Raw genomic sequence first — 27843 nt, 5'->3', positions numbered from 1 at the left:
GATTTATTCCTGGTTTGATACTAAGAATTCCGAAAGCGGATCGTTTAATAAAGAAAATTACAATATCTCTTTATTCACTGAATAGAACTAAAAAATCGCTTAAGCCTGTTGTTCATAAAAATGATATTTTAAAGCCGATAACCGAAACAATTGATGATAAAAAAAATTTCCAAACTGAGCCAAGTATTTTGTTTTTACTGAGAGTTATCGGAATGCCGTGGGTTGTGCTTCTTCTGTTTGTGCCCTTAATTTTCTAGTCAAATAAAGACAAAGTGTTAGTTGGCCGCTAACTCTAATTCTGATGAATCGAAATGAACTCTGTTTTCGCGATGTTACTGGACCGGGTAACAGACCTCTGTTCTATAAGTAGCTTAATTTTATACATGTGTTATACCTGAACTACCGTTTCGATTTCCAAACCGTTTTATTCGATAAGTGTTGGTTGAAAACGCTGCTGACGGCCTAGCGAAGACTTCATCCAACTGGGACATCTTATTGATATCTCTTTGGCACCAGCGAGCCAAGCACCTTAAACAGTGTGACCCCATTTAGCATTTATTTTAAACCACGACTTCGTGTGCTTACGGTTGTTTTTTTGAAATTTTATTATATTTAGAAATATAAATAGCTCGCAAAACAGTTCTTTATTAAACTTAAGAAAGTTAAAAGAAAACATTCTAGCTTTAGTGACGGACAGCTGGAAATAGCAAACGAGAGAGCGGACATCCCACCCCCAAAATAATTGCGCATCGCTTGGGCGGCAAAAAACTATTTCGACCGTTCCGCCCCGCTAGTTCTCTCTCTTTCCCCCCGCCTGCACCCTCTCGCTCTATAGAAAACCAAGCAAAACAAAACTAAACGAGAACGCAGAACCGACAAAACAAATACCTATAGGAAAGTGGGCTATATAGGCGCATAGCTTTGGCGTAGTCGCTGCACGGCATTCAAACTCACCAGTCGACGTGAGCACAGTTCTATAAACATTTTGTATAGAAAAGTTAATTAACTTCAAAGTGATTTTATAATCTTATCGATGTGCTATAAGTGAACGAAAGCAATTAACGTTTTGGTGCCCGAAGAAAAGGAAAAAATAAAACAACCAATGATAAACTGGAACGTTATCACTGCTTAATATGTCTATGGTAAGTAAATATTTATTTTTTTTTGCTTGCAAGGCTTGTAAAGATTTACTTTTTTTATAGATTAGATAAAGTAGGTAGTCATTATTTCATTCGTTTCAGTTACTTTGTTCAAAAACAGAAACATAAAAACAGAATGGATTTACTTTACTATTCTTCAATTATGCTGCATACAAATAGGCGCCGCCTGACTACCTATCTCTTTCCAACACGCCTTTTTTCATTCATGTCCTTACCCACAGAAACACGGACACCACCATTATCCCTCCCCCTCTCTCTCTCTCTCTCTCTCTCTCTCTCTCTTTCTCCATCTGTCGCTCTCTGCTCTGTGGCATTTTCTAGTGATTTCGAGGAGGCCGAGATACATATGTCAGGATCCCGTCTTATCTTATTCGCTCTTTGAGGGAGATTTTCATCGCATTTTCTAGTCATTTTCCAAATTGTGTGCAATCTGGATGGGGTGGTTGCACACCCAACCTGAAATCTGTCAGTCGCACATGTTTGTGCCTGGATATTAACTAAGATTGTACCTTTTATCTCCGCCGATGCTGAGCTCATTCGCATCGCATTTCATTCATGATGAAATCAACCCCACCCCCATGGTGCAAAACCCACCCACTCGTGGAACGCGACTACTAGCTAGAATTTTCCAATTTCTAATTACCGCTCAATGTCATTTCCATTTACAGCGCTGCGTAGGTTCTTATGATTGATGGGGTTTCGCCTATAGCATCAGCTGCTTACCTCACTTATTTTACTAGAACGAAATGCCTCTATCCTCGTTGCATTCTGCTTTGCGTCATTTTTTGTTTTGTCAGATTTTTGTTTAAAACAACTGTCATAAGTCTAATCTATACCTAGTAACGTTGACTAGATGGGTTCACAGGAAATTAAGTCACTTCTTATTTCAAATTTTATCTATAAACATATGTACATATGGTATTTACTGATAAGTTCACTTGGCATTCCCCAAGGAATAATATATAAAATTATTTTAAGGTCGTTATACACTAACCATAAACTTAAATATACAATATACATGGATACGATATAGTATAACATATTTGCTTTGAGGCTCCATCATTTGACAGCAAAAGATCCGCAGGACACCTTAGTTCGGTAGGCTCATTATTGGATTGTTCCACATCCACACATCGAAAAGATCCTGACAAAGGATCGACGGCAGCTGGCGACGTCATGTGCCGCGCGATCCTTTCACTGGAAGCGGGCACAATAAGAATGAGGACCCTTGCCCCAGGAGCAGATGTTGCTGGCTCCGCATTCGGCGATCCTCTGATCCTCTGTTTAATACCTAGTTGCTGCAGCTGCCGGCACACGTCCACAATTGTCGATCCAGGTGCTTTCTTTTCCTTTTTTTTGGACCTGATTGGAGCAGGTAAATACATACATGGTGGCTAGAAAAGGGACCGACAGGCAGCACATGTTATAAACAATGGGTAGGGGGCAATCTAATCGAATCGTGCACAACGCGTTGTTATGCCACCTTTTGCACAAATTAATGAAGAGAATGCAAAAATGGCAAACAGGTTTTCAGCCCCGATGCAGTTGCATAGCTAGCAAAAGCCACATTACAGTGGAACGTCAGTAACAACAACTGGGTTTCGATAAAAGCAATAAAATGTAACATACACAAAATCAACTGTAGAGTATAGCTTTTGAAATGTAATATGAGGAACCTAGGAATTACAAAGCTGCAGCAATCTTTTGGACAGCACCTTAATATTTATCTTAAATGAATATTATACATGCATATATAGATAAAAATTAAGGCATATTCCTATTGAGTCATACTTGTTAGTGCAATGGTTTCATTATTAAAGCAACAAAGTGACTCAAGTTGTTTGAACTAGCTTAAACAGCTGTCAACACATTAAGTTAAGTCGCTGTAGCCTATTTTAACTGTGCATCAAATAAAGTGTATGGGTGAAATCGCAATTATCGGCAGCACCAACAAGAACAGGGCGATTGCAACAACTTTAAAAGGCCTTGCAAGGCCGTTTAGCTCTGAGCCCGCGTATTTTTCAACTGAAACTTGTCCGACGGCTCGAGACCCAAACTCTGTGTGGTCAGCGGAGTGATCTTTTCAAGCTGAATATGAAATAAAAGCGAAGTGCCTCCGGCAGCATCCGCAAATAGAATGCTTGTATAGCCGCCACATTTTCGCTTAATTTACAGCAGAAGACCGCCTGCAAACAGTGTCGCCTTGCAACATGTCAAAGTCGTCTAGACTTCGCATTTATAGGCAAATTTCTCAAATGTGTCGCGACATTTTCGTATAAATTTAGCAGCGTGTATTTATAAAATTTGAAAAGTTCAACCCGTTAGCTGGCGGACGTCATATGCACATGTCGCGCACTGTAGCCGGGCTGCTTTCCATAAATGATTCAAACTTGGCGCAATCTTTGTTTCTACAGTACCAGAACGTGTTGGCATTTCCCTTGCCACTATAAAGCAATTATATATAACTGAAAGGGGCTTAATCAGAAAAGCTTGTGTTTGTTTAAAAATATTTTACTTATCGACAGTTTATTGCAAATACTTTGACCGAGGCTGTCTCGAATGGAGCGAAATCAATTTTTAGACTATAACGTCAATTCAGACATATATTTGTTAATTTCATAATATAAATATATTCAAGAAATATTTAAACAATCAGTGGTTTCTTCGCTTTTATTAGTCTATATGAACAATTTTTATAAGTAAATGAAAGAGACACCGCGAGCACTTAAAAATACTATATATACTACTATATATAAAATAATACTATAAATACTACTATACTATACTACCATCTAAAAATTACAGTTAAGGTGGTGGAAACATTTTGTTTTCAATGTTAAATCTGCAGTTTGGTCTTTTTTGGCAAAAATTTCTGCATTACTGCCTTCGGTTTCGGCACGGTCAGAAAAGTTCAAGCTGCTCCTCCCTCCTCCTTTGCTTGCAGCGAAAATTCTGGCGACGACGAAGGAGAGACAGACAGACAGAGAGGGAGAGAGAGAGGTGGAAATGCGGTGCATTGACACGCGCGCGGCGCATGCTCTTCGCTCTCTTGCAGGAGCATAAAAATCAATGATCCTGGCTGCGGCGTCCGCGAGTGCGAAAGGGATAGCCATACAGGCAACAGTAGTACGTCTATTACGATTTACGTATTAATACTAGTCGTAGTACAACAACATCATGCACTTGCATTTGTCAATTTTAATTAATTGTTCAACTTGCCCACAATAAAAGCCAAACTGTTTGATTTTAAACAGCGTTTATGGGCCTTCACTAAAAGTGGCTAAATAAAGTTTCAGTAATAGCAAGAATATTGAAGGTGCGGAAGGCCGAATGAACAACTGCATTCAATATAGTACCTTTCGCTTACTCTCCAAAGCTAGGCAGCTGCAACGTTGGGTGTCTCCCGCTCTCTTTCTGACAAAAATAACATTAAGTGTGTGTGTACAGCGTGGAACCGATTCCGAAATCGACTTCGGCAGCGCTCGTCTCGTTGGTTCGTTTCAGTTGGAAATCGAAACTCAGTTCGTATAGACACAATGGCCCACTCGCTTTGAGCGCTGTCTCGATTTAAATTTAGTACAAAAAAAAAAGTATTCCACGGGACTGAATGTGATAGTTGGCTTTGTAATTGTTGGCGATATAGCAGCAGCAACAACAAAAGCAAATACAGAGCGTAGAAGATAACAGAAAACGTGTGCTTGTCTAAGTGTAACATTATTGTGTTTTTCCGTTCGTGTTCACGGAAAATCAATAGTGATTGTGAAAGCGCATTATTTACACGATTAACATATCGTCGAATCTCAACGCAAAGGGAATTTTCCAGTGCAAACTTGAGTTTTTCAAGAAAAAGAGAAAAGCCGTCAAGGTGAGCCCCAGTTTCATAGTGTATAGTATTTTGTGTACCCCAACCGAAAAATAACCCCAAATTAACGAAAACGTGTCGTCAGAAGGCAGAGGCAAAAGCTGAAATATATTTTGTTTGCTTTGCCTGTATCTTCACTCGCGCACACACACACACTATATCAGTAAAAAAACCACACAGGCGCAAACGAGAATACGAGTGCCCACAAGACAAAGTTGTCACATGCGGTTTAACTGTATAAGTTAAGTTTCCATTTGTTATAATATATATATATAAAACGAATAAACACACAGTTGCAGCAGTACATAAATGTAAATTACCTGTAAAGGTTTTAAATTTAAATTCCTTTTAAATCGAAAACGTTTTATTATTTTTGGTCGGGTGTGCGTCGTTTGTTGTGTTCACATGTATTCGCTTGCATGAAAGATGGCGACCGTAGAGTTGCTGAATACTCGCTCTCTTATTTCATTTTAAATTATTAAAAAAATTACCAACTTTTGTTTACCAAGTGAATTCGGCGAATTTTTCGTTAATGGTAAACAACAATTCAAAATGACACACGTTTGTTTGCACGGCTTTTCTGGCCATATGGTAACCCTGTTTTCACATCGAGTGATTTCATCCAAAATTCCACACCCCGCACTTGTCCCTTGATCAACAATGCTGTTTTAAAAACAACATTCTCAATTGGAAATGATTGGCTGGAGAAGAATAAGGGGCGGTTATTGTACCATGAAATGCCATTCATATTATATATTAACCCAAAGTTGGGAATACGCAATACACAGTATTCGTCTACGCTTAAATTAAGCGATGACTGCATACAGCATCCAAAATATACCAGTTCAACAGATTCGAAGGTCATTTTATGTGTCATCTTTCCATCAGTAGAGAACTTCATAATATTCTAAATAAATTAAATTGTTTTCGGCACGAAAAAAGGCTATTATATTATTGTAAAACCTATGAACGAGTAGTTTTGCTTAATCAAGTAAAACAAGTAAACAACAGTAACAGTAACAGTAACAAGTAAAATATACTTTCTTAATAGTATTTTTTACCGTGCATCCGCATAAACATATGACGCGTCAGTTTTCTGGGTATATATGTACATACATACATATACAGTACTCCATACGCTATATACGATTACAATGTGTGTAAGGCATTTCCTCTTTTACGCACACACTCAGTGGCATAATCCGGCCCAACCCACCACCATCGTCATCGTCAGCACCACCAATTCCGGACTATGGAGCATTAGCTTCTTTGTGGCACATCCGCTGCCAACGGAAGTGGCGCACTCAAGCGTGTTTTGCGGCAATGCAGAAAGGGACTCTGAAATGCGTTTTGAGCAACTATAATATACAATTTTTTATTTTTTGCGCACTTGCGCTGCTTTTTATTCGTTCGTTTCGCCGAACAAAGAGAAAGTCTCGCCAGTTGCTCTCTCTCTCTCGATCTGAGTCTGGGCTACGGCTTACAGCTCAATACAGTTATCATGTTATGGAAACCGTTGTATCAGTACTAAAGTGGTGTTATATGCTCTTAGTTCTTAATACTGCTGATTATTATTATTATACTGCTGAATATTATTATTATTCCATTTTGATGTTAAGAAAATTTATTAATACTTTAAGGCATAAAGTTATTTTAACCGAAAGAATAAACTTTAAAAAACGCCCAAACACGCCGTTGTTTCCTTGTAGGGATTTCAAGTTTTGGTCTGTTTTTTCGATAGCGACTCCTTCCACTTCCATTATCGCCGCACCCACACTGCATCGATGGTGGTCCCTGCGCCCACCTTTTCCCACTCCGACGAATCGGATTTCGAGAGGAGTCGAGACCATTCGTTAATAAAACGATAGATAAGGAGCTTAAGACACAACAAACAGTTCTCACGTACACAAATGCTGGGAGTAGTATTTTTTCCGAAAAGCAAAATAGGATCTATTGTTTGTTCGTCTGGGTTCCATTTGTTATCGCCAGCAGACGCGACGGCAATCAGCACATGAATGGAAATGGACCAGGCCACAGCGGTCCTTGAAAGAGAATCCCGGAAAAGACCAGGCATAAGATGAGGATAATTACAATTCGGAATTCCCGGAATTCTCGATGCTCGCCCAGCTGAATCATCGCGTCGCCTCCACGACCTTTTGAGCGTGGACCGCGTGAAAAACGACCTTTCAACCATTATTTCCACTAACGAGGGGACAACCCCCACCCCTCCCTCCACACTCCCCGCACCACGCCTGATCTTCATCTCACTTCTTTTCCATGAGATCGTACCCACATTCCAAGTCCCATGGAGATGCTGCTGTGATAATAAATGCTTCGCCATCTCATTCGCACACGACTTGACTCTTTGGGTTTGAGAACAATTTTCCCTTGGTTTTCCGAGGAAAAACGCTGGCGGCGTCGGCGGTTCTGGTACTTTGAACCAAGCCGCCGTTAGTTATTTCGACAATCGATCAATGTTCAATGGGAATGAGAGCGAGAGAGAGGGCTACATGGCTACGAGACGATCTTAATGCATTCTTTAGCAGCTCGGATCGGGGCGCATTTATTATGATTACAATATTGCCCTTTGTTGGCCAGCATCCCATCTCTGTTTTCTTCTCGTATTATCGACGTCGGCGGTCGTGGTCGCTTTGTTGGTGCTGCATTTCTTGGAAGGCCACAGCACTCACGCACACACGCACGCACACACAGACATACACACACAGTTTGCTGGAGATCATGCAAGAATGTTCCTTGTCTGTGCTGCATTTATTTATTTTTCTGCATCCTCCTTCTGTGTGCTCCCCTCTTTCCTCTTCATCGTCAGATTCTTCCACTTCGGATTCTTTAGCATCATCATCTTCCTCTTCTTCAGTTGTGAGCACGATGCCCTCCGCTTCTCCCCTTTTAACCCTAGCTTGCTGATGTTGTTGTTGCCCCTGCAGTATCTGGTATCACCGCATTCCAATCTCGTTTTTTTTTTGTGGAAAACAACAACAACAGCAAGAACTAAAAGAATGGTAAAGTGTTTATAATAGTTTCCCACAGTCGAGCTCAAACAGCAGGGGTAAAAACTTTAGAACCAATCAATTTTCAGTTGGAAAGGTATTATTCAATTATGCAGCAAACAAATCTTTACTTCGCTCACTCTGATGATAAGTAGTTTAATTAGAAATTATAACGAAATATATGTACTACAAAAATTATTTATAAATAATTCTTTCTGAATGTTCCGCAATCTTTATTTCTAAGCCTAAAATGTTAAGAAGATTGCACTACGTGCAACCCCATTTATTTGCCCTCGTCTGTAGCTACAGAACGCAGACCTTCTCCACGGCTTTGGACCTCTGCGGTTACCTTCACTTACTACAATGATAGCAGCAGCAGAACTCCAATCACTTGGGCCCCAGCTTTACTTACCAACTGGGAATGGTATGAACTGGCCTGGCCTGGCTGGCTTGGCTGACTTGGCTTGGGTTGGTTTGGCTGGGCTTATTCCAATCAGAAAACTCGAAAGGCAGCTCCAACCACTCCAATGGTGGCACTCCAAGCCAGTTTTGTATAAAAGTGGCCCGACTGCATTCCATTGGAGGTTCGTTGGTTTGGTTTTGGTTTGGTCTTGTCTTTCGTGTTCGTTTGTTCTTCTTTTTTTTTGAGTTTTCTGTTTGTTGCCTTGCCTTGCCTCCTGGGCCTAGCCTTTTGCTTTGGCCTTTGATTATGATTTTCTTTGCTGGGGAGTGGTATTTTCTTCTAGTCTCTGGGATCGAGCTCCCATGCCATTCATGCGCCGCCCAGGAGGCCTTTTCTCATCAGTCGGTCTTCGGTTGGTGTTGGGTGAAGGCGCTGCTCACGGTTTATCCATTGCTCGATATAAATATAAATAGTGTAGTTCCTTTTCTGCCGAGCAGTAATTTTGTAGCATAAATCAATTTTAAAGTTCAGCGAGTTTTTTGTATTTTGATCGACACTGGTAAGTGTATGAAGTAGTACCCTGTATAATTGAGTATATGCAATTGTCTGGCACTTGAACTTTTTACGGAATTTCCTGATAGCCCCGGTGAAATTCCAATAGTCGGTTCGCATTACAATTGTTAATGGGCTTGGCATTCCACAATAACAAATAACAGACGTAGGCAGAGGCAGCTGGAATTTCACTTTGTAATGGCTAAAAAAGCAAACAATAATGATAATAAGTTGCACTAAAGACCGAAGATTCGAAGAAATTTTCACTTCGGTTTGATATGAAACTTTGTAAGAGCATAAATTATAATATTATGAAAATATCTTTCAAGTATTATGGATTTATCTGTACAAATGTGCGAGATATTTGATTTTAAAGCTACAAGGTATAGCAGTATTGCAATGCCAACAAATTGGAATTACAATGACAGACAGCATCACAAGCTCTTCGTGTGCGTTTTGTTTTTTTTGCTGCTCCACTTCAAAACAAAGCGCAATCTCTGTAGAGAAACAGATCCCATTTATATAGCATCCCCCGATCTGGAAGCATCCTCAATAAGTATGCATGTGTATACACCGAGGTCCAGAAGTCAGCATTTGTAAATTACAATTGCGCTCACTGCACTCTGTTTTCCCTGTGGTTAGTTGTTTTTCCCATTGATGGTTTCGTCTTTGCACCACATGGCCGTCTCGCTTGCACCGCCTGGCTACCAATATGCATCATATGCTGCGCTTTATGCTGCAAGTCGGGTTCTCCATGGTGGTGGAGCTGGAGCTGTGGAGCTACAGCCGAAGTCGACGAGTGCGCCGTCGCCAGAGTTTGACTGCATTCCATTAAAACTTTCTCACAGTCGGCTAGCTCGCTGTGTGCTCCACAGTGCATGGCACTGACAGCCAACCCACCGATGTCCTCCTCTCCCCCAGTACCTCCACCGCCCGATCCGTTGCAATTGTTTGGCGAGTTTGGCTGGTTTGTGGTTGAAATGGACTTTGAACACTCGGGGCCCAACTCAGCGGTCGTGCAGAATTTTTTTTTTTTTTGTTTTTTGGCTTAGGCACAGGCGAGTAAATGTCGATAAACGGCTGTACAATCTCCTTTGAGGAGACCACCGCGGATACAGTTTAGGTTCCCAGGCAGCAGTCGATAGTCATGATATGATGTTACTTAGGGTTTTAGGTGCTTTATAAAGTAATACTAATTACAAAACTCAAATGTACCTTCATAATTAGCCTATAAAATTATCTATTACTGTTGTTCGAATTGTAGGCTAATTAAAAATATATCGATTGGCAATATACATATTATCATTTCAATGAAAATTAATCGATATATTGTGCATATGATTTTCCTGTCATTACTATAATTGCCAACACAGCAACAAACTACGACAAGTTTTTGCTATTATTATTGAAATTATTTGCCAGGTGAGTCAGATCGAGTATCGTTATCGAGCCACGTCTGGCTGGCGCCACCGACTTTTCTATGGAAAAAAAAAGAAAACAGCACCACCCACTTAGCTTTGCCTACCGGTGGTGCTGTTTTGCGATTAGGATACTAATACTCACTGCGATTCGGCGCACTGGGAAAACGAGCGGTTGTAACATTGCGTACTCGATGGCACTACGAATATTTTGTTTTGTAGTCGCAACTCGGGAGTTTTTCCCGAAAGGAAAAACCACCCTTGGCTCGAGAGCGAGCGGGACAACCGCTATGTTTTCCATCATCTAAGGGCTCTTAAAGTTCGTTGATGCTGCATCTCCAGTTTCTTGAACTGCGTTTCAGTTTTTCCCTGCATTGTACATACACACTCTGAAAGACGTAGAAGTCGTGCTACAAAGTGTCTGGAAGTTTTGTTCGTGAACATTTTTGTCCTTTTTGCAGAAAAAAAGGTAAAAATAATACCAAAATGATCGATTGATCGATTTAAATATCAAATCAACGATAAAGAAAACTTGTTGAATTATTTTTAATAGAAATTTTAATTAAAAAAAAGATAGGGATATTGGCTGCCCTAATTGATTTTTTGTAATAAGGAAATTGGCGTAAAAAAGCTTGGTTGTTTTAGGAAATTATGTTATTCACATCCAAATGTATAGGTTACTTGGGAATGTATTTTTATCTCCATTGACGTCTAAAATATAACCTGAACCTTATCTGTGTTATAAATTAAGCTTGCAATTTTTAGTACGTGCCAGTTGGCCATTATAAGCAGTATAAAGCAGTATACAAAAATATTAACGTTTGGATTCTCTCTTTTTTATTCAGTTTCGACTTCAGAGGAAAGGAGCCAGAGAAGAAATTAAGAATCAGACCAACAAAGGAGCTAACAACCAGAACACAAAATGGCATCTGTGGTAGCCGATCTTCTGTCTTATGGACCTATCGCTTTCGATCAGGTGGATAACAACACGAACGCGACGCAGCTATTCAAAAACAATATAAACAAAACCAGAATGAACGATTTAAACAGCGAGGAGGCGCGCCTAAAGACCTTCACCGACTGGCCGCTGGATTGGCTGGATAAACGCCAATTGGCCCAAACGGGCATGTACTTTACACACACCGGCGACAAAGTTAAATGCTATTTCTGCGGCGTGGAAATCGGTTGCTGGGAGCAGGAGGATCAGCCCGTGCCGGAGCATCAGCGATGGTCTCCCAACTGCCCACTGCTGCGCCGGCGCACTACCAACAATGTACCGATCAATGGCGAAGCATTAGATCGCATCCTGCCGCCAATCAGCTACGATATCTGCGGCGCCAACGACTCGACGCTGGAGATGAGGGAGCATGCCTACTCAGAAGGCGCCATACCCATGTCGCAGCTAATTCAGTCGATTGGCGTGAATACAGCAAATGCGGCAACCAGTGTAACTGGAACCGCATCCCCGCAACCGAGGGTAATGGTCGCAACCCATGCGTCGACGGCGACGCAGGCCACTGGCGATGTCCAGCCGGAGACGTGTCGTCCAGCAGCCGCCAGTGGCAATTATTTTCCCCAGTATCCCGAATACGCCATCGAGACGGCGCGCCTGCGCACCTTCGAGGCTTGGCCGAGGAATCTGAAACAGAAGCCCCATCAGCTGGCCGAGGCGGGATTCTTCTATACAGGCGTTGGGGATCGCGTCCGCTGCTTCAGTTGCGGCGGTGGTCTCATGGATTGGAACGACAACGACGAGCCCTGGGAACAGCACGCCCTCTGGCTAAGTCAGTGCCGATTCGTCAAGCTGATGAAGGGTCAGCTCTATATCGATACGGTGGCCGCCAAACCAGAGCTGGCCGAGGAGAAGGAGGAGAGCTCTTCGATTGGAGGAGGCGTGGCGGCCAGCACACAGGCTTCAGAGGAAGAGCAGCATACATCGGGGGAGGCCGGTTCGGGGGATGTTGCTCCGTCCGTAGCTCCCACGGCAGCCACACGCATCTTCAACAAGATCGTCGAGGCGACAGCGGTGGCTTCTCCCTCGACAAACAGCAGCGGCTCCACCTCCATACCGGAGGAGAAGCTGTGCAAGATCTGCTACGGCGCCGAGTACAATACGGCATTCCTGCCATGCGGTCATGTGGTGGCCTGCGCCAAGTGCGCCTCCTCTGTGACAAAGTGCCCGCTGTGCCGGAAGCCCTTCACCGATGTGATGCGCGTATATTTTTCTTAATAGCCCCAATGCGCACCCAAGTCCTCAAATTCAAAATAAACATAACTAAAAACAATATGTCGGAATGTGTTAATTATAGGCGTAGGAACAAATCCTGGTTCAACAGGCGATCGCAACGGCCAGCTGTGGGGATGCCCGGCAGCTGGCCGTTGTACTTTAGAAGATCACAAAGCCTGCCAGTTATCGTAAGCCTACATTGTAATATTAGGTTAGTGCAGCACTTCTATGCGTTATTTATAATAAAACTAATATATTATCGAAAACTCAATGTCTTTTTGGTTTGTGGCCGTTAGAGTGGGCAAGCCAACATGAATTCGTTGGAACTATGAATCAAAGAAAATATTTTTATGGTCTTAATAATCATGCATTCCCCTCTGGTGGATGATGATGTTGAAATATTGGTGATGTTGACACAATGTCATATATAAAAGATTAAAAGGTTGTACAAAGATAACAACTTTATCTTTAAAAATGTATTAGATAAAGCGTAGATACTCTTTGTTTTAAAACAAGTACGTCAACAAGTAGTGTCCACAGAGCGCCGTGCTGATCTTTTACTTAAGTAAAAGCTCTTATCAGTCATTGGATTTATAAGCTTTTGTCATTATCACTACACCGCCCAGCCTAAACAAAGTGTATTCCACTGCAATTACAAGCGCAGTGCGTCCTTTGTTCCGTTTGTCAAGCCGTACGAATGCTGAAATGTCAGGTTTTTGACTGCGGCATTTGTTTTTGGAGCTCAGATTTGGATTGAAGCTTTTTCCACCTCATCAGATAAGCTCGCAGTGCATTTCAATTAGTATAGATATATATGCAGATCCGGTTTCGGATTAGCCAAGGTGAGAAGTGCTGCATACCCTGCGAACGGGTAGGTGCGACTTATCGGTTGCATCACCCCCTTATGAATGTGTATATGGTATTGCACACGTTCCAGGCAAATAAATTTAATTACGAAATGCCATATGAATGAAACATTTGCCTGAGTCATCAGTTCTAAGAACATACCTTTTGCTAGTAGTCTTAAAATATCAGAGAGATATCATAACTGGAATGGCATTTGACTATTGCTGATCAAGTATGCAAATTGCTGATCTAGATTCAACTGCTGGCGATCGCAAAGTCAGGCGGTGACCTTAGATTGCGTGAGGTTTTCAATTAACACACGAAGGTCCCGGCGAAAATTGCCTCAATTTATGAGGGAAAGCACGAACTACAACATTTAATCTTAACTAAAAAGTCTACTGAAGAGAAATATCAAAAATAGGTATAACATTTAACTGCGTTTACTTGCCATGTGTATTTTATAAAATATGTTTGAGAAATAGGTTCAGAAATTAATCAATTCAATTATCTTTACATGAATTCAGATGAAGAAATATGTTAAAATTTGAATTTCGACCTTAATCGATAATTTTACGCAATTGTATGGGTTTGGTTCGTGTCTTAAATGTTTTTCAATCGGTTCATGTACTGGCTAATATCACATTGACAAATTGGTTGATGAGTAAGCTACAAGGGCTGCCAACCCTTTTAAAACGTACGCTTAGTTAACACTGAGCAAAATTACTCCTAGTTGTGTGTTTTGTTCATTAACATATCTATTACTGAATCAGTTATCTATAGTATTATACATTTCAGAACAAGTTAAATATTTCCAAATTGACATAATCGCGGTTAGCCATGATAAAGGCCTTGTGCGAATTGACTTGAATGGCCAGATCCACGATATTCGTATTGCTAAAGTAGTCCATGGCAACCACATTGGCATTATTGCCCCAAGGTCCTTTTAGCCACTTATTTATCTTGGGATTCAGCACAGCCGCCCGCTCCTTGGCGGTCTGCAATTGGTGGGCGTTCAGTGTCTGCTCCATGCTCCTTACCGCCGTGAATATCCAGCCAACATTCCGAACTGGAGAATCCGGCTTCCTGCTGAACAACAGACGCATATAGTCCAGAGTTTGAGAAATATTCATAAAGCTAGTGCTAAAACGCTGCCACGGCGGACAGAGCATGTTCGATTCTGGAAAGGTTTTTGACGAATATGGTTTTTGAAAAACATTTCTAAATTGAAAGATCATTTTAATACCTTTCTCCGGATAGGGCAGCTCCTGCGTGGGAAATAGTATCACCAGATGCCTATTTTGCAGCAGTATTTCGCTGAAATTTCGATTGGCGCAGTTTTCGTCCTTGCCCACATTACGCCGATAGGCCTCATCGCCCAGCTCCTGGCGAATCAGCCGGAATAGCGAGCTGTAGATCTCTGGGTGTTTGTAAAAGCCGATGGGAAAACTACTAAAATCCAGAACTAACACTTCGCCAGATCTTTTAACAAACTGGCGAACATCACGCAGAACTGCGAGTAGTGGTGTAATCAGCATGTTCTCGTTGGCTATCCAGAAATTATCGGCATCGTTCTCGGTGTTCATGTTCTTGTATCTTGCAGATGGAAATTAATAATTAATAAAATTAATAATAGAAATAATAATTCCTGTTAGTGCTTACCCTATGCTTAAATCGAGATAACGAATGCCAAAGACCAGCTGCGACCAAACATCGAGGTGCTGGGCCACCAAGTAATCCCTGACCAGTATCGAATTGGACTTACTGGAGCTGCCCAAGACGGCCGCCGAGGCATGTGTGCCGGGCAGGAAGATGTCCTTCAGCGCCATTCGATTGATGTCCTTGATCTGGCCCATCCAATTGGGCTGTATCTTGAGGCAATCCACCGTGAGCAGCTCGGTGCCATTGTAGCTGGCCACATAGTGTGGCAGGCACTTGCCCTTGAGATATTCCGTTGCCGGCTGATCGCTACTATCTTTTTTATTCCAACCACCGGGAAAGCGAAGCTTGCCCAGCCTGATGGGCGTCAGCATCTTGCCGGTTGTATTGAAAATTCCATTGATGCGTAGATCGGGCTGAAAGTTGGAGATGGCCGGATCCTGGCTGTAGATACCCACCCACTGGGGTGGTCCATAGCAGTTCGGGCCCCAGTTGATCTCGAGAAAGGTGTCCTGCAGGGTTTTGCCCCTCAGCGAAATGGTGAGGTAAACAGGACAGCCCGCTGAAATCAATGGCAAGCTTACGTGAAACTAAGACTAAGATTAAGGCGAAGATACTAGTAAGTAATACTTACCTTCAAGGGAGCCAATCAAAAGAATTGACTGCAGCAAAGGCACCAAAAATATATACTCTTTTATCATCTCTAAATTTGACGCTCAATTAGAAATGACGAATAATAGATTTGTCGTGTTGTTTGCTCGGCATCCAGCGCCGAATTGAGGCGAATTGAGATACATTTCTCATCCGTGCATTTCCACATATGTATCTCGTTAGCCGGCGACAATTGAATCAACCATTTTTGCCCCCGCAACGCCTTTATTCGCATACTTAGCTTTCAGATCGTTTGACCCGAGAGAGTATTTCAAATGGAAATTACATATTTGGGACAAGCAACATTATACAAAACATTTATTATGAAAAAACAAACTAGGAGATACTTTCAAAGATTCATTTAAAGGCTTCCACTTAAAACTATTTCAAATTCTATTTACTTTTAGTCTTTTAGCACGACTAATGACTAATAATATTTGTTCCATAAATAAAACTATTATGATGACCTTTTGCTTTCTTTAGCATTTTGAAGGAAAAGGCGGCTGTAAAACGATTCCACTAATTAAGATTATTAAATAAATCGATATTAATAAATACATAAAATCGTAAACAATGGGTTAACCCATAGATAAAAATCTTATCTTAAATCGATTTAATCCTGAGTTGCTTGTAAGACTTCTACTTTTATCATAAATTTAGTCTTGTATTCACTGAATCTTGAAATTGCTGGTTTTAAACTTTTTTATTTTCTGCTTTTATTCGATTGTTTGATGTTCAAATTTAGTGTAATAAATTCAAAATGGATGAGTTTATCGCCTGCACCGATTGCAATCTTCCACTTTGCAGTAGCGATTGCCATTGCCGCCACAGCCGCGATAGTTCATCTTTTCGCATCTTCTGCTCCGGCTATTATAGAACCACATGCCACTCTGGGCAGTCAAGCCGCAAAATCTGCCATTGCGATTGCCTTCATCCCTGCCGCCAGTGCATAGCTGAAAGACTTAATACGTTGCCGTGTTTCAAAGGATCTCTAGAAAATCCCTATATCTTCTAACTTACCTGGACGACCTGGGCAAATCTGGGCATTTATGGAGGCCACACACAGAGTTAGGCAGGCCATGATCAATAGGAACTTCATTCTGAATACCTCACTTGTGGTTGGGTGTTCGATGAAAACTGTTCCGCCATTCGAGTTCTCAGGCATTTATAGGAAAATGTACAAAAAGGTTGAAATTTCTATAAAAACAATGGCTTAATTGGAGCTTGTCCTAGTTTTTCACTTTTAAAACTGTGCTCAATTTCAATAGTTTGCTGCTTCCTTTGTTAGCTATTTATAAAGCGCATAAGTGTGCTACTTTTAAAAACAATTGAGTGATAAAAGCAAACTCTGCATTCCAGATTTGACCTTAGTTTGTATATTAAATGATTCAATTTAATAAAGTTTTTCAAATGAATTGTAGAATATTTCGAAGATGCATCCATAAGTTTGTTTAGCTTCATTTTAACGTTGAAGTTATAAACAATTGAATCGACAGTCCCAAAGGGATCTATTGCTATTTTCGCCACATCCGAGGTACGGCATCGTTTCGCATCTCCTGGATTTGTCGTTGTAGTACCACACCATGAAGTTCAGGGCACATCGCAATCCAAGCGCAGTTCCAATGTTTCTGGATCCAGAACATGACGGAGGACCCGCTGAATCCTATTATTTTTTATTATATATTTTGTAAAGTTTCAAAATAACTAGAAATGTATTTGACTTACTCAATCGAGCATGACATCGCAATCGCGAGCTGGCAAAAGCCACATTCAGAGTGAAAAAAGCGAGAATTAAAAGGAAATTCATTGTCAGGCGATTTGAAATAATGGCTAAAAGTGCAAATCTCATTATTTATATAGTGAAGATGATTATTAAAGTTCAGCCTAAAAGCAGTGATGAATTATAGGATCAGTGACTTACAAATTTGGTTATTATCAAAATTAGTTATTATTTTATTAATATAATCACAGTGAAAAAGTCGACAAGACAACTAATTAAAATCTTATGAAATTAGACATTTATTTTGATAGCAGAATTTAAATATGATCGATAATATCGATATTTTAACTCTTATCTATTGATGTAAAGATCTTTTTAGAATCTCGCTAGATTATTTATATAAGGAAAGTATATAAGTAATTTAAGTTTATTCACCTTGTTAGCCAACGAAATCTTTTAAGCCAGAAAGTCTTTACTTACGTAAAGGAAAAGTATTAAATAATTGTTCTTCGAATTATAAAAAGACTATTATTACAAACACGTGCAGGTTTATTGTTTTTGCCTCACAGCTTTTGTATAAAACAATCGCATGCTAAAAATAAAGTTGAATAAATATTTTTAGCACTGCACTTTATAAAGGGCGCGCCAGCCAAGTTAATGCCTTATTCTAAAATCGTAAATCACGAATGTGGCCAAAATGCGGAATGGCACTTTGATTCTCATCGCCGTAGTTATGACGGTTTGCCTTTTTGCGAATGTAACTGGAGTAACCCGATGCAAGGGGAAGCCCAGTAAGTAGTTTTTAACAGCAAATATACTCAGAAATTATATTTCGAATCTTTTTTTTATTTTAGAGGATTCAAAGTGTGCCGGGAATCTGGATGGCGGTAACAATCGCAAAAGCAAGTGCAAGAAATCGGCCAACAAAAATATGTGGCACTACAATGCACTGACAAAAAACTGCACACAATTCAATTACCTAGGATGTGGTGGCAATGATAATCGCTGGTGCACAAAAGCACTATGTGAAGGCTGTCGACGACCAAGATAAAATAGTTTAAATATATAAAAAATAGTGTATATAAATAAATAAATAGTTAGACGGCGTTTGCATTTAATTATTTTGTCGGGTTTATTGGATTGGTTTCCTGTTTCAAATATTGGTCGATTTCATCTTTTGAAAATGATAACCAGTTCATTTGAACAACGCTAACAAAAGCTAATAAGCTTGCGAATTGCATTACGTTTATGCTTATCACTAAGTTTAAGTACAACAATTCTTAGGGCTAAACTTCAACCAGTTCTGTACAGGCTTAGCATAAGTTACTAGCGTTAAATAGTTAATTTGTGTGCGATTTATTCTCGCTTATCTAGAAATTCTTTACAAACATTGCTACAATTATTTATTCGATTTGTTCACTTCGCTTCTGGTTAGCTATTGTATTTATTTATTTCTTTTATTTAACGGAATGCGGGCGGTATTAAGTTTAAGTATTTGATTTTCGTTGCACAGGTACGCAATGATATGTGAAGGCAGCTTTTATCAATTTCATTCATTCTTACTGATCTGAGGTAGGTACAAAATAAATGTATATAAAAAAAATACATAAAAAAATAATAATCATATGCGTGGGGCATTTGAAACAGTCTAGATTCCACACACACGTAAAATCCTAAACGGGCCATAAATTATCAAATAAATTACATAAACATTTACGTTCATTAAGCATACATATCTATGTAAACTATGCTATGTATCAATATATAAAAAAAACATAAAAACAGTCTTGTGGTTGCATTTGTGTTTAGTTTCTCGTTAAGCAGATTTCATTTCTTTGATTATGATTGCAGAATGCGAATGAATAAATGTGGCGAATGTGAATGTGAATACGAGTACGAATACGAATACGAATAGGAGTTGCAGTTCGAGTAGGACTATAAATAAATTCTGCTTAATTACTGGGTACTATGCGCATGTCTTTTCTTCTTGGTGTGTTCTAGGAATTGGAGGTGTCTCCTCTAATGTGAGTGTGTGTTTTTTTTTGGGGTGGTATTATGTAATATGTACAGAGCGGCCCCACCTACAAACTATATATATACAGGGCGCCTATTTACAGTAGGGTGGCTCGAGTTCTATGGACCTCCAAAAAGTGCGAGCAAATCGTAGGGTACTCTTTTTTCGAAAATAATAAAAACTAAAAATAAGGACTTCTTATAAATGATTTAAAGAATAGCTAACATCGTTAAGGTTCAAAACTTTTGTGTAGTTTGAAAAATATTCAAGCTTTTTGAACCAACGTGTCAGAGTTAAAAAGTCAATTTTTGTTTGCTTTAAGTTAGAAACTAAGAAATTTTGCATAAAATTTCTTAAGTATTTTCCTTCTCCTACGATTTGCATGCCCACTTTCGAATCCCCCCAAAGGGTACAGGTTTTGGTGAGCCTAGTTGGCCTGCTGGGTGAGCATGTTGACCAACTCGGTGCGCTCCATATTGTTGAGCGTGTGCATATCGACTCCCAGAGCGGCGGCCACCGCCTCGATGTCCAAGCCAAAGGCGGTGAGCAGCTCGAGGAAGCGCATCTCCTCGCCGGTCATGGGATTGGTGAGCGTGGGACACGAGTGATTGCATTGCGGCCAACTGCAGCGTTCCAGCAGACGGAGACCGCATTTCTCCGGCACTCGCGGTACGCGATGTCGCTTCTTGGACTTTGTGCCCGCGGAGGCGTTGTTGGAGGAGCGTGTCTTCTGGGGCGCACTCGCTTCCAGGAAAACTCCCGCCGCCGGCTGTTCCCGCTGCATTTTCATCTGCTGCTGCTGCGCCTTCCTGCGTCGCTTGCGCTGCTCCTGCCTTTCCTCGGCTGTCAATTGCTGGCGCCGTCGCTGTTTCCGCTGATCATTGCCATTGCTCGACTTGGGGCTGTTGTCCTTCTTATTCCGATGCTCCTGCCCGCCATTGGCCTTCTTTTGCTGCTGCTGGCGGCGGCGTTGCTTCCGCCTCTGTCGCTGCTCCTGGCGCAATCGTTTCCGCTCCTCTCGCTCCTCCTTGCTCAGGTGATTGCGCTTACGCTGCTGCCCTCCAGATTGGGCCACATTGTTCTGCTTCTGGCGCTGCAGCCGCTGACGGTGTCGCTGGTGTCTTTGGTTATTGGCATGTGCTGGATGCGAGACCGCCGTCGATGGCTCCGTGGAACGCTTGAGCTTGTCATGACGCCGGCTGCGCGTTGAGTGCTCCCAACAGCGCAGCGCCGAGGGCAGGGATATATCGTCGATCTTGATATTGACCCAATCCCGTTTGAAGAGCACCCCATGACCTATGCAACTGGGTGCAAACACTGCGCTCACATTGTCCAGCGAGGATCTCAGGGCGCCGCCCATTTCGTGGATGTAGTTCCATTGCTGCGGCGTTACGGGTGCTCCAACGTTATCCACTCGCATTTGGGCCTCGTCGAAAAGCCATTGGAAAACGAAAAGCGGAGCTGTTTGGAGGAGAAAATGTGGGTTAAATAAAATCTAAAATCACTTCATGTCATAGACAAACTTACTTTTTAAAGTGGGATATAGTCGGTATCCATAGTAACACCTCCATGGCTCCGTGGGATGACTTTTGGTGCACTCCTCGGGCAGCAAGCCCTGCCACAACTTCCAACCCTGACGCACTGCCTCATTGGAGGCCACTGCCGCCGGCGTGTATGGCTCTCTGTCCAGGAACCAACCCGAGTCACTCACTCCTCTCACTGTGATCTGTAGCTTTTTCTCGTTGACCAGAAAGTCTCGAATGCGATCCAAATTGAGCATTACACCCAGGCCACCAGCCGATGAGCCCACGAGCATCAGTTCGCCACCGGGCACACGACCCAATCCCACGGGAATTAGCTCGGCGATCACCTGGCGCAGGATCAGGGCTCCCATGAACCGCCAACTGTTCTCCCGATCGCTGGTATCCGGCTCCGTTCGCGTTCCCGACCACGAATCACTGCTGCAGTACGGGATGAGCACATGGTTGGCATTGTGCCAGTAGGGATTCTCCTCGGGATGGGGCGATAGAATGCCTCCAACTGGAAAATGAAGAATGAAATGATTAGAAATCGTTGTTATTCAATCCTTTTTGTATCAGACTCACCATCTCTCGTCTCTGGCCACTGGGAGGAGGTCATAAGGTGGCGCAATCGCATCCATCTGGAGCGGCACGAGCGCACATCGAAGCAGTGCCAGCCACCTTCGAGCAGAACGATCCACTTCTTTGAGCTGGGATGCTTGCGCAGATAGTAGCCGGCATGGCTGCCATCGTTGCAGGTGATGCTCGAGTTGGCCAGAATGGCGCGCTTCAGGGAGCGGCTGTGGTCACCGGAGCCGCTGGCTGAGTGCATCACCATGTAGTTGCGCTGGATCATGTTCATGCTGGTGTCCCTCAACGGATCCTTCTCCTGCAGACTCGCTGCATCCAAGATGCTGCTGCTGCACACGGCCGGCAGCTGACTAAACGTGGCCAAGAGCAGCAGAAGCGTTAGCAGCGGCTGATGGAGAAAAGAGCGGCAAAGAGAATTGCTTTTAGTGTGGGTTCACAGTTAACAAAGTTAACAATACATGGCTAAGATGAGCGAAGAGATGCTGCTCTCTGTTTGGGCCGAAAAATCACTCACGGCTCTCTCACGCGACCCATTGTGTGTGTGTGTGTGTTTTTGGCGGAAAACTTGCTTTGATCAAAATGCGAGCAAGAAGCTTTGCGATAAGATCAAAGAAATTTTTGCCGCCTGCCGTTTCGCTGTGTTGTTTTCCCCCACCTTTCCCTTTGTCTCCATTTTTTTTTTTTTTTTGGTAGATTTCTTGTTGTTTTTGGTTTTTACATAGAGAGCAGCGAGGAGAGACAACCTTAAGGTATTTAGTCAAACATGGCAAGAAATTGTTGTTAATCATACGCCCCGTGGGCCAGTCAAACAAATTTCAATTTGACAATGTCATGGCCGCTGACGCGTGGTAATCACCAGTTCTTGGCTTTGAACTTAAGGTCGCCTCGTTGTTTCTTTTTCCCTCATGTTCAACGCCCCCCCCCCCTCCCCCCCCCCTTTTTTTTTTTTCTCTCTCTTACACACATCAATCAAATGAGCTATCTGGCGATTTGCTTCGTCGTTTCGCGGATTCTCGACTTCGAGTTCGAGTTGGGGTTTTTGTTTAGCTATTTTCCAGCAATTTGTAAATAAGACAATAACAATAAGAACAACAAAACACATTTGCCGACAGCACGGGCAACGATTTTAGTGTCTCAGTGTGTCAGTCTGTCAATTCTGTCTACGGTCTTGCCTCCGCATAAATAACCATTCAGAAATCGTAAAGAAATCTTCAATCAATGTTTATACAGGGCCTTTGAAGTCCGCCGATTCCTGCCGATTCGTTGCCGCCAGCCACGACAATTTGCAGACAGCAAAATGCAAATGACACAAACACGAAACGAAACAACAACAAGAGCAACAAGAAACGCTAGCAATTATATTGGTCAAAGGCCTACAAAGTATAATTTCGTTTGGGCCAACTCAATTCGAATGCAAAGTGGTACTAACGGTAGCCGGCTAGCCGTCATTAAAATATATCCATATATATCGGTGGTTTTGCCACTTATGTATTTATAAACCCAACAATCTGGTTCCCCTCCTCGATTCAAATGAATTATGCAAAATGCAGGAATTCAGATAAATTTGGTTTAACAAAATCATTGACAAATACCCAAGTTGATAACGTTTTAATAATGGTGAATTGATTTTATTTGACAGTATGCTTTATAAATTTCGATTAAGATGTGCGCAAGCTTGATTTATGAAAGCCATCAATTTGTTTGCGGAAATTTAAAGGTATAGTTTTCTTTTTTTTGTTAGCAAATCTTGTTTTAGTTATGTATACTTTTTAGGAAGTACTTCCATTGCCAGCTTTTTCAGACCTAACTTGCCGCCCCATTCTTCTAGTTCTCACCCCATCCCCTTGAGATTTTTCCACTCTGCACTTCGCTTACACAACAGGTTTGGATATTTTTCGGGTCGTCTTAGCCGCTCGCCGTCTGATGTTTGCCGCCAAACAACGAAATTGACAAGAGCTCGCTCCTCAGCACCAGATGAGTAGTTTCCATTGTTGATTAGTTCAACTGCGCCAACTGCGGTCACAATGAACCACCAACCAAAAAAAAAACAACAAAACCAACAAAAAAAAGTAAAATAAATACAAATAAAAAGATTTCACGTGTGCGTGCGCGGATTTACGTTTGAGTAAACACCGGCAAAGAAACAGATACAGATACAGATACACCTAGAGATACGGGTGAGCGTACGTTGCACTTGTTGTTTACCTGTTGTGGGGGGGGGGGGGGGGGGGGGGGGGGAATAATAATAATAACAAAATAAAAAAAACGAAAGAAAACGGCAGCGCCGACGAACAGAAAACAAAAACAGAGGCGGCGTGGCCAAAGGAAAAATGTTCACAAGCGCCGCTTAATTACCCTATATAGAGTCTTAAGTTGCGCTATTAATTGCGGGCACTGCTTATTAATATTTGCCTTATTTTCTTCTTTTTTCCACCTTTTTTAACTCATACACCTAGCTACCTACCCCTACCCCCTCCACCGACTGGCGAAGCCGACAAAGGAGCGATTCCATTCGATTTTATTCGATTCGAATGTCTGGGTTGCTGGCTGGCAGCCAACTACTTGTCGCACCGATTATATTGTCAGTTTTTATTAATTGCTGCAAATACTCGCTCGCGTTTGCTACGCGATGGCGCTAAGCGTTCTTTATATGCAGGGTTTTTTTTTATATTTTTCATTTATTAAAAAAATCGAGTATACGCCCCGTTGTGACTTGAATTGATTTGATTCGATTGCGGTGGCAATTGACTGCAAATGTGCGCCCCGTTTAAGTGTTTTTAATCGAATTGCCATTTGCATTAGCTTAGGGATTGCGAGTTATGGCAATTCGTGAAAGTTGATTCGATTTCAAATAGCTTAAACCATATTTGCAATGGCTGATATAAATTAATGTCAATTATTCTGATATTTCAATTGTAATTTTTCATGCCATGGACCAAACCAGATTTGAACAATATTTTATGTACAAATATAACAAAGTTTAAGATCCAAATTTTAAAACAATATGCTTTGAAATGAGTAATATCTAAAAATAAAAGTTGTTTAAAAAAATAAGTATTTTTTTAATAATTTCTGTTAGTTGTTTGACTTAGCGAGGCTTGCCTGTACTTTGAATTATCTAAGCACAATCCATAACGACCTTGTCCAAATCAAAGGGAGGCCGTCGTCGCTGCGATCGGAAAAGTGGAGGCAGCTCCACTTCGCTGCCATTGTTGTTGTTGTTATTCTTGGCGCACTTGCAGCAGCAACAACAACTACGAACGGACGAGCGCTTTTTCAGTCACTCGCAGCTTATCGCAATACGCTTAAACAAACAGCGGTCTGGGGCATAAATAAACTTCCGTTGCCGTTCTCATGGCACTTCTTGTTCTTGTTATTGTTGTTATTGTTTTATTTGCTGTTGTTGTTGTTGTTGTGGTTCCTGCTGCCAGTTTGTTTGACTTGCGCTGCCCCGTCTCTTTCACCCCACCCATATCGCTGTCTCTGTCCCGGTCTCTCTGTTGTTTGCCGGCTACAATTGCCTTCAGTTTGCGCGCGTAACCAGAATCGTTACGAAAGAGAGCGCGCTCTTAACAAATAAAATAAAAAATTAAAAAAAATATATTGCCAAAATGTAAGCGATCGTATTGGGAACCCAGAGAACAATAGTAATATTTATTAATATTTATTTGTCATGAAGGACCCTTTATGAGTTACAGAAACTAAAGTATGCATGTTTTCAAATTTACCAAACACATATGATTATGTAATATAAAATTGTCAGCAAAATATGTTTAAAAAACAAATATTTTGTACATGTTTTGCCTAAATTATTAAATTAATATTTTAAAATTACTATATAACTTAAAAGATAACAATCCACACTTAGTCATCTTTATGGTTTTTCGCACTGCATAACTTTGCGTGCTAATTTTCCATGGTAATTTGCTAACTTTCCCACTTTTACCTGCCTAATCCTGGCCAGCTGTAAAAGATTGATTTGTTCAGCGTTTGTGACCTGAATTGCGCTTTTTGCTGTTGTCGTTGTAATATAATGTTTAGAATAGTTAAAGCCACGGGCCTAGGCGCTCATAATTGCAGTTCCCGAAACCTGAACGCTCCGCCCCTTATGGTTTCAGTTGTTTTCCTCTGCCTGGCGGGCATAAAAATACACCTGTTTGCGGCAATTTAATACTTTTTATGGCAGGGAAATAACGCAGTGGCTGCTGTTGCTACTGCATTGCTGGCATGGCAAAGGCACAGGTAATTCGGAAGCAGCCTCAAATGAAGCCGCAGGCCAGCGGGAATGGGAATGGGAATCCGAAGGGGTATATTCGGTATGGGTATGGGTATGGGTATGGGTATGAAGCGGTAGTGGAGCGGCAACAACAAAAGCGAAGCCGCCGAAACGTGTAGCCAGTGCCAACAGCAGCGTTATTAGACCGGCCTGATCTGAGTTTGTATCTGTATCTGTATCTGAGTATCTGTATCTGTGGATGTGCGCACGTCTGCCAAGCGGTCGGCTTTACCGCTTGCTGCCCGCTGATCGCTTTTTACTCCGAGCGCGCTAAACCCGTGCCGTTTTCGGCTTTGTACTTTGCCGCCCATGGACTCGTGTATGTTTGCGGCATGTTGCAAAGCAGATCGAAGCTGGCCAGCAGTGCACCGAGAGAAATTTGGGGGAATCTTTAACATTAATATGGTTTTCATAGTTTCTACTGCAGCAGAGTGGTTAGTTAATAAAGGGTCAAATGTAATCGAAACATTAAATAAAATCAATTTTTGATTAGAAGTTGTACTAGCTAATAGTATAGGCTGATAGGCTGATTTTATCTAGAACGTTTATACTTTAAACACCTTAAGTTAAGACAAAGCTGGAGGAACGGATCATCAAGCTATTCAGATTGCTGTAAGTCTCTCTAGTTTTATATAACCAATAAAATTGTTTGCCGTGCAGTTCGGGCCAACTACAAAAACCCAAGGCATCGTCGTCGCACTCATTGATCTTAACTTTGAAAACAGTAGCTACTACGGCCGAGGAGTGGAGTAGATGTGGCTGTGGCCTGGCTATGGGGATGTGAGGATCTGGGGATGTGGGGGGATCTCCAGTTTGGAGCGCACGAAGGCGGCCTGCACTTTGTTGTTGCTGCTGCTGATGAGGGTTTTTGGTTAGCTACACTTAAAGACCCATTCCCCGCTCATTTCTGTCGGCCTTTTTGTTTTCTTCCCATCCGCACCAGCCGACTACCCCTGCCCCCCAACCCATCGCCAATCTGCAACTTATTTTTCTTTGCTGTTTTTGTTTTCCGCCTTTTCTGTGGCTTTTTGCGCACGCAGGCAAATTTAATCTCGTTTTTTATGCCCTTGCAAAGGATTTTCAAATTGATTTCGACCCGACTATGCAAATGTCGTAAATAAAGCCGTAGAGGGTTTTCAGTTTTCGGTGTTTTCGCAACCGAGTTCTCACAACCTGGCCAGCGGCTTAAGTCGGAAGCTATTAATTTTAATTGACGTGCTACTGTATTTTTTGGGCTTTCAGCTTAAGCGGCAACTTTTGATATCCCCCCGCTCTTTCGATTATATTCATTTTTATTTATTTTTTGATAATATTTCGCAGCAGCTTCATATTTCATTTGTGGGGCTACCGTATTGCGGCGTTCGCTTTTGATAACTCACCTGCTGTGGCTTAATCCATTTATGTGTAGCTTCTCCGGCTTTAGCTGCCATTTTATCAATTTGTTCGACTGCCATTTTCGATTCGATTACACATAGATATAGTATAGATTAAATATAGATTTTCTGTTGTTTGTTTTGCTTATTTTTTTTTTCTTTTATAATATTTGTTCAGCACAGTTTTGAGCACTTTTTGGGGCGCTGCATTGTAGGCGATCGGTATTGATTTTTGTTTTGGCACTTATCAACTTGTGATTTTGATTTCTTTAGAAGGGCGGGGGATTTTTTCTTTTCCGATTTCTCGTCATTCAACTGTGAAGTATAATGTATTTGATGCGATTCTGTTTTCAATTCTGGTGATAGCACTGCGATGTTTCGTTATCTGCGGCACGGCACACGCGCTCAAAACGTCCGCTCACGTCGAATGCTCGCCACGGAATGAAATTTTTACCTTGCGCTGTGGAAGTGCCGAAGTTGCTGTTGCCGCTCTGCTACCGCCGCTGCCGCTGCCGCCTTCGCTGCTGCGGTCGACGTCGTTGCTCTCCCTCTCTCTCACGTGCTCT

The 27843-nt window shown here is 41.8% G+C and overlaps 6 protein-coding genes across 8 annotated transcripts; 2 read left to right on the top strand and 4 right to left on the bottom strand.

Annotated features, from left to right (window-relative positions):
* The first annotated feature begins 926 nt into the window (after nt 1-926).
* Nucleotides 927-12690, top strand: LOC6605862 (death-associated inhibitor of apoptosis 1). 2 transcript variants are annotated; one of them, XM_032717968.1, is made up of 2 exons: nt 927-1142; nt 11249-12690. In XM_032717968.1, the coding sequence occupies exon 2, from the start codon at nt 11326-11328 to the stop codon at nt 12631-12633; it is 1308 nt and encodes a 435-aa protein (XP_032573859.1). In that variant the 5' UTR covers nt 927-1142; nt 11249-11325; the 3' UTR covers nt 12634-12690. The 2 variants fall into 2 exon arrangements, with proteins under 2 accessions (XP_032573859.1, XP_002030676.1); XM_002030640.2 differs by lacking the exon at nt 927-1142 and adding an exon at nt 4660-5025.
* Nucleotides 12691-14209: 1519 nt separating this feature from the next.
* Nucleotides 14210-15920, bottom strand: LOC6605861. The gene is made up of 4 exons (XM_002030639.2): nt 15767-15920; nt 15136-15694; nt 14720-15069; nt 14210-14653 (listed from the first exon to the last, which is right to left on the bottom strand). Exons 1-4 carry the CDS (start codon nt 15831-15833, stop codon nt 14268-14270), a joined length of 1362 nt encoding a protein of 453 aa, XP_002030675.1. The 5' UTR covers nt 15834-15920; the 3' UTR covers nt 14210-14267.
* A 42-nt stretch (nt 15921-15962) lies between these two features.
* Nucleotides 15963-16938, bottom strand: LOC6605860 (kunitz-type serine protease inhibitor). Of its 2 annotated transcripts, none has more exons than XM_032719216.1 (2): nt 16804-16847; nt 15963-16736 (listed from the first exon to the last, which is right to left on the bottom strand). In XM_032719216.1, exons 1-2 carry the CDS (start codon nt 16828-16830, stop codon nt 16554-16556), a joined length of 210 nt encoding a protein of 69 aa, XP_032575107.1. In that variant the 5' UTR covers nt 16831-16847; the 3' UTR covers nt 15963-16553. The 2 variants fall into 2 exon arrangements, with proteins under 2 accessions (XP_032575107.1, XP_002030674.1); XM_002030638.2 differs by having other exon boundaries at nt 15990-16744; nt 16804-16938.
* Nucleotides 16939-17234: 296 nt separating this feature from the next.
* On the bottom strand, nt 17235-17590 carry LOC116801264 (kunitz-type serine protease inhibitor LmKTT-1a). The gene is made up of 2 exons (XM_032719630.1): nt 17509-17590; nt 17235-17445 (listed from the first exon to the last, which is right to left on the bottom strand). Exons 1-2 carry the CDS (start codon nt 17588-17590, stop codon nt 17258-17260), a joined length of 270 nt encoding a protein of 89 aa, XP_032575521.1. The 3' UTR covers nt 17235-17257.
* A 562-nt stretch (nt 17591-18152) lies between these two features.
* On the top strand, nt 18153-18580 carry LOC116801154 (protease inhibitor carrapatin). Its single transcript, XM_032719031.1, has 2 exons — nt 18153-18294; nt 18358-18580. The coding sequence occupies exons 1-2, from the start codon at nt 18201-18203 to the stop codon at nt 18552-18554; spliced, it is 291 nt and encodes a 96-aa protein (XP_032574922.1). The 5' UTR covers nt 18153-18200; the 3' UTR covers nt 18555-18580.
* A 30-nt stretch (nt 18581-18610) lies between these two features.
* Nucleotides 18611-27358, bottom strand: LOC6605859 (palmitoleoyl-protein carboxylesterase NOTUM). The gene is made up of 4 exons (XM_002030637.2): nt 27284-27358; nt 21623-22016; nt 21045-21557; nt 18611-20978 (listed from the first exon to the last, which is right to left on the bottom strand). The coding sequence occupies exons 1-4, from the start codon at nt 27356-27358 to the stop codon at nt 19945-19947; spliced, it is 2016 nt and encodes a 671-aa protein (XP_002030673.1). The 3' UTR covers nt 18611-19944.
* Between the last annotated feature and the right edge of the window lie 485 nt (nt 27359-27843).

Source organism: Drosophila sechellia, chromosome 3L, assembly GCF_004382195.2.
Source record: "Drosophila sechellia strain sech25 chromosome 3L, ASM438219v1, whole genome shotgun sequence".
NCBI lineage: Eukaryota > Metazoa > Arthropoda > Insecta > Diptera > Drosophilidae > Drosophila > Drosophila sechellia.
This window is presented reverse-complemented; position numbering and strand designations above follow the sequence as displayed.

Coding starts and splice junctions, on each gene's coding strand:
- LOC6605861 (XM_002030639.2), bottom strand. CDS start 15,833: ATGATAAAAGAGTATATATTTTTGGTGCCTTTGCTGCAGTCAATTCTT. Junction 15,070..15,135: donor TATCTCGATTTAAGCATAGG/GTAAGCACTAAC, acceptor TCCATCTGCAAG/ATACAAGAACATGAACACCG. Junction 14,654..14,719: donor GCTGCCCTATCCGGAGAAAG/GTATTAAAATGA, acceptor AAACCTTTCCAG/AATCGAACATGCTCTGTCCG.
- LOC6605860 (XM_002030638.2), bottom strand. CDS start 16,882: ATGAAGTTCCTATTGATCATGGCCTGCCTAACTCTGTGTGTGGCCTCC. Junction 16,745..16,803: donor GATTTGCCCAGGTCGTCCAG/GTAAGTTAGAAG, acceptor CAACGTATTAAG/TCTTTCAGCTATGCACTGGC.
- LOC6605862 (XM_032717968.1), top strand. CDS start 11,326: ATGGCATCTGTGGTAGCCGATCTTCTGTCTTATGGACCTATCGCTTTC.
- LOC116801154 (XM_032719031.1), top strand. CDS start 18,201: ATGCGGAATGGCACTTTGATTCTCATCGCCGTAGTTATGACGGTTTGC. Junction 18,295..18,357: donor CCGATGCAAGGGGAAGCCCA/GTAAGTAGTTTT, acceptor TTTTTATTTTAG/AGGATTCAAAGTGTGCCGGG.
- LOC6605859 (XM_002030637.2), bottom strand. CDS start 27,358: ATGGCAGTCGAACAAATTGATAAAATGGCAGCTAAAGCCGGAGAAGCT. Junction 22,017..27,283: donor AATGGATTAAGCCACAGCAG/GTGAGTTATCAA, acceptor TTTCTCCATCAG/CCGCTGCTAACGCTTCTGCT. Junction 20,979..21,044: donor ACTATATCCCACTTTAAAAA/GTAAGTTTGTCT, acceptor TCCTCCAAACAG/CTCCGCTTTTCGTTTTCCAA.
- LOC116801264 (XM_032719630.1), bottom strand. CDS start 17,590: ATGAATTTCCTTTTAATTCTCGCTTTTTTCACTCTGAATGTGGCTTTT. Junction 17,446..17,508: donor GCGATGTCATGCTCGATTGA/GTAAGTCAAATA, acceptor AAAAATAATAGG/ATTCAGCGGGTCCTCCGTCA.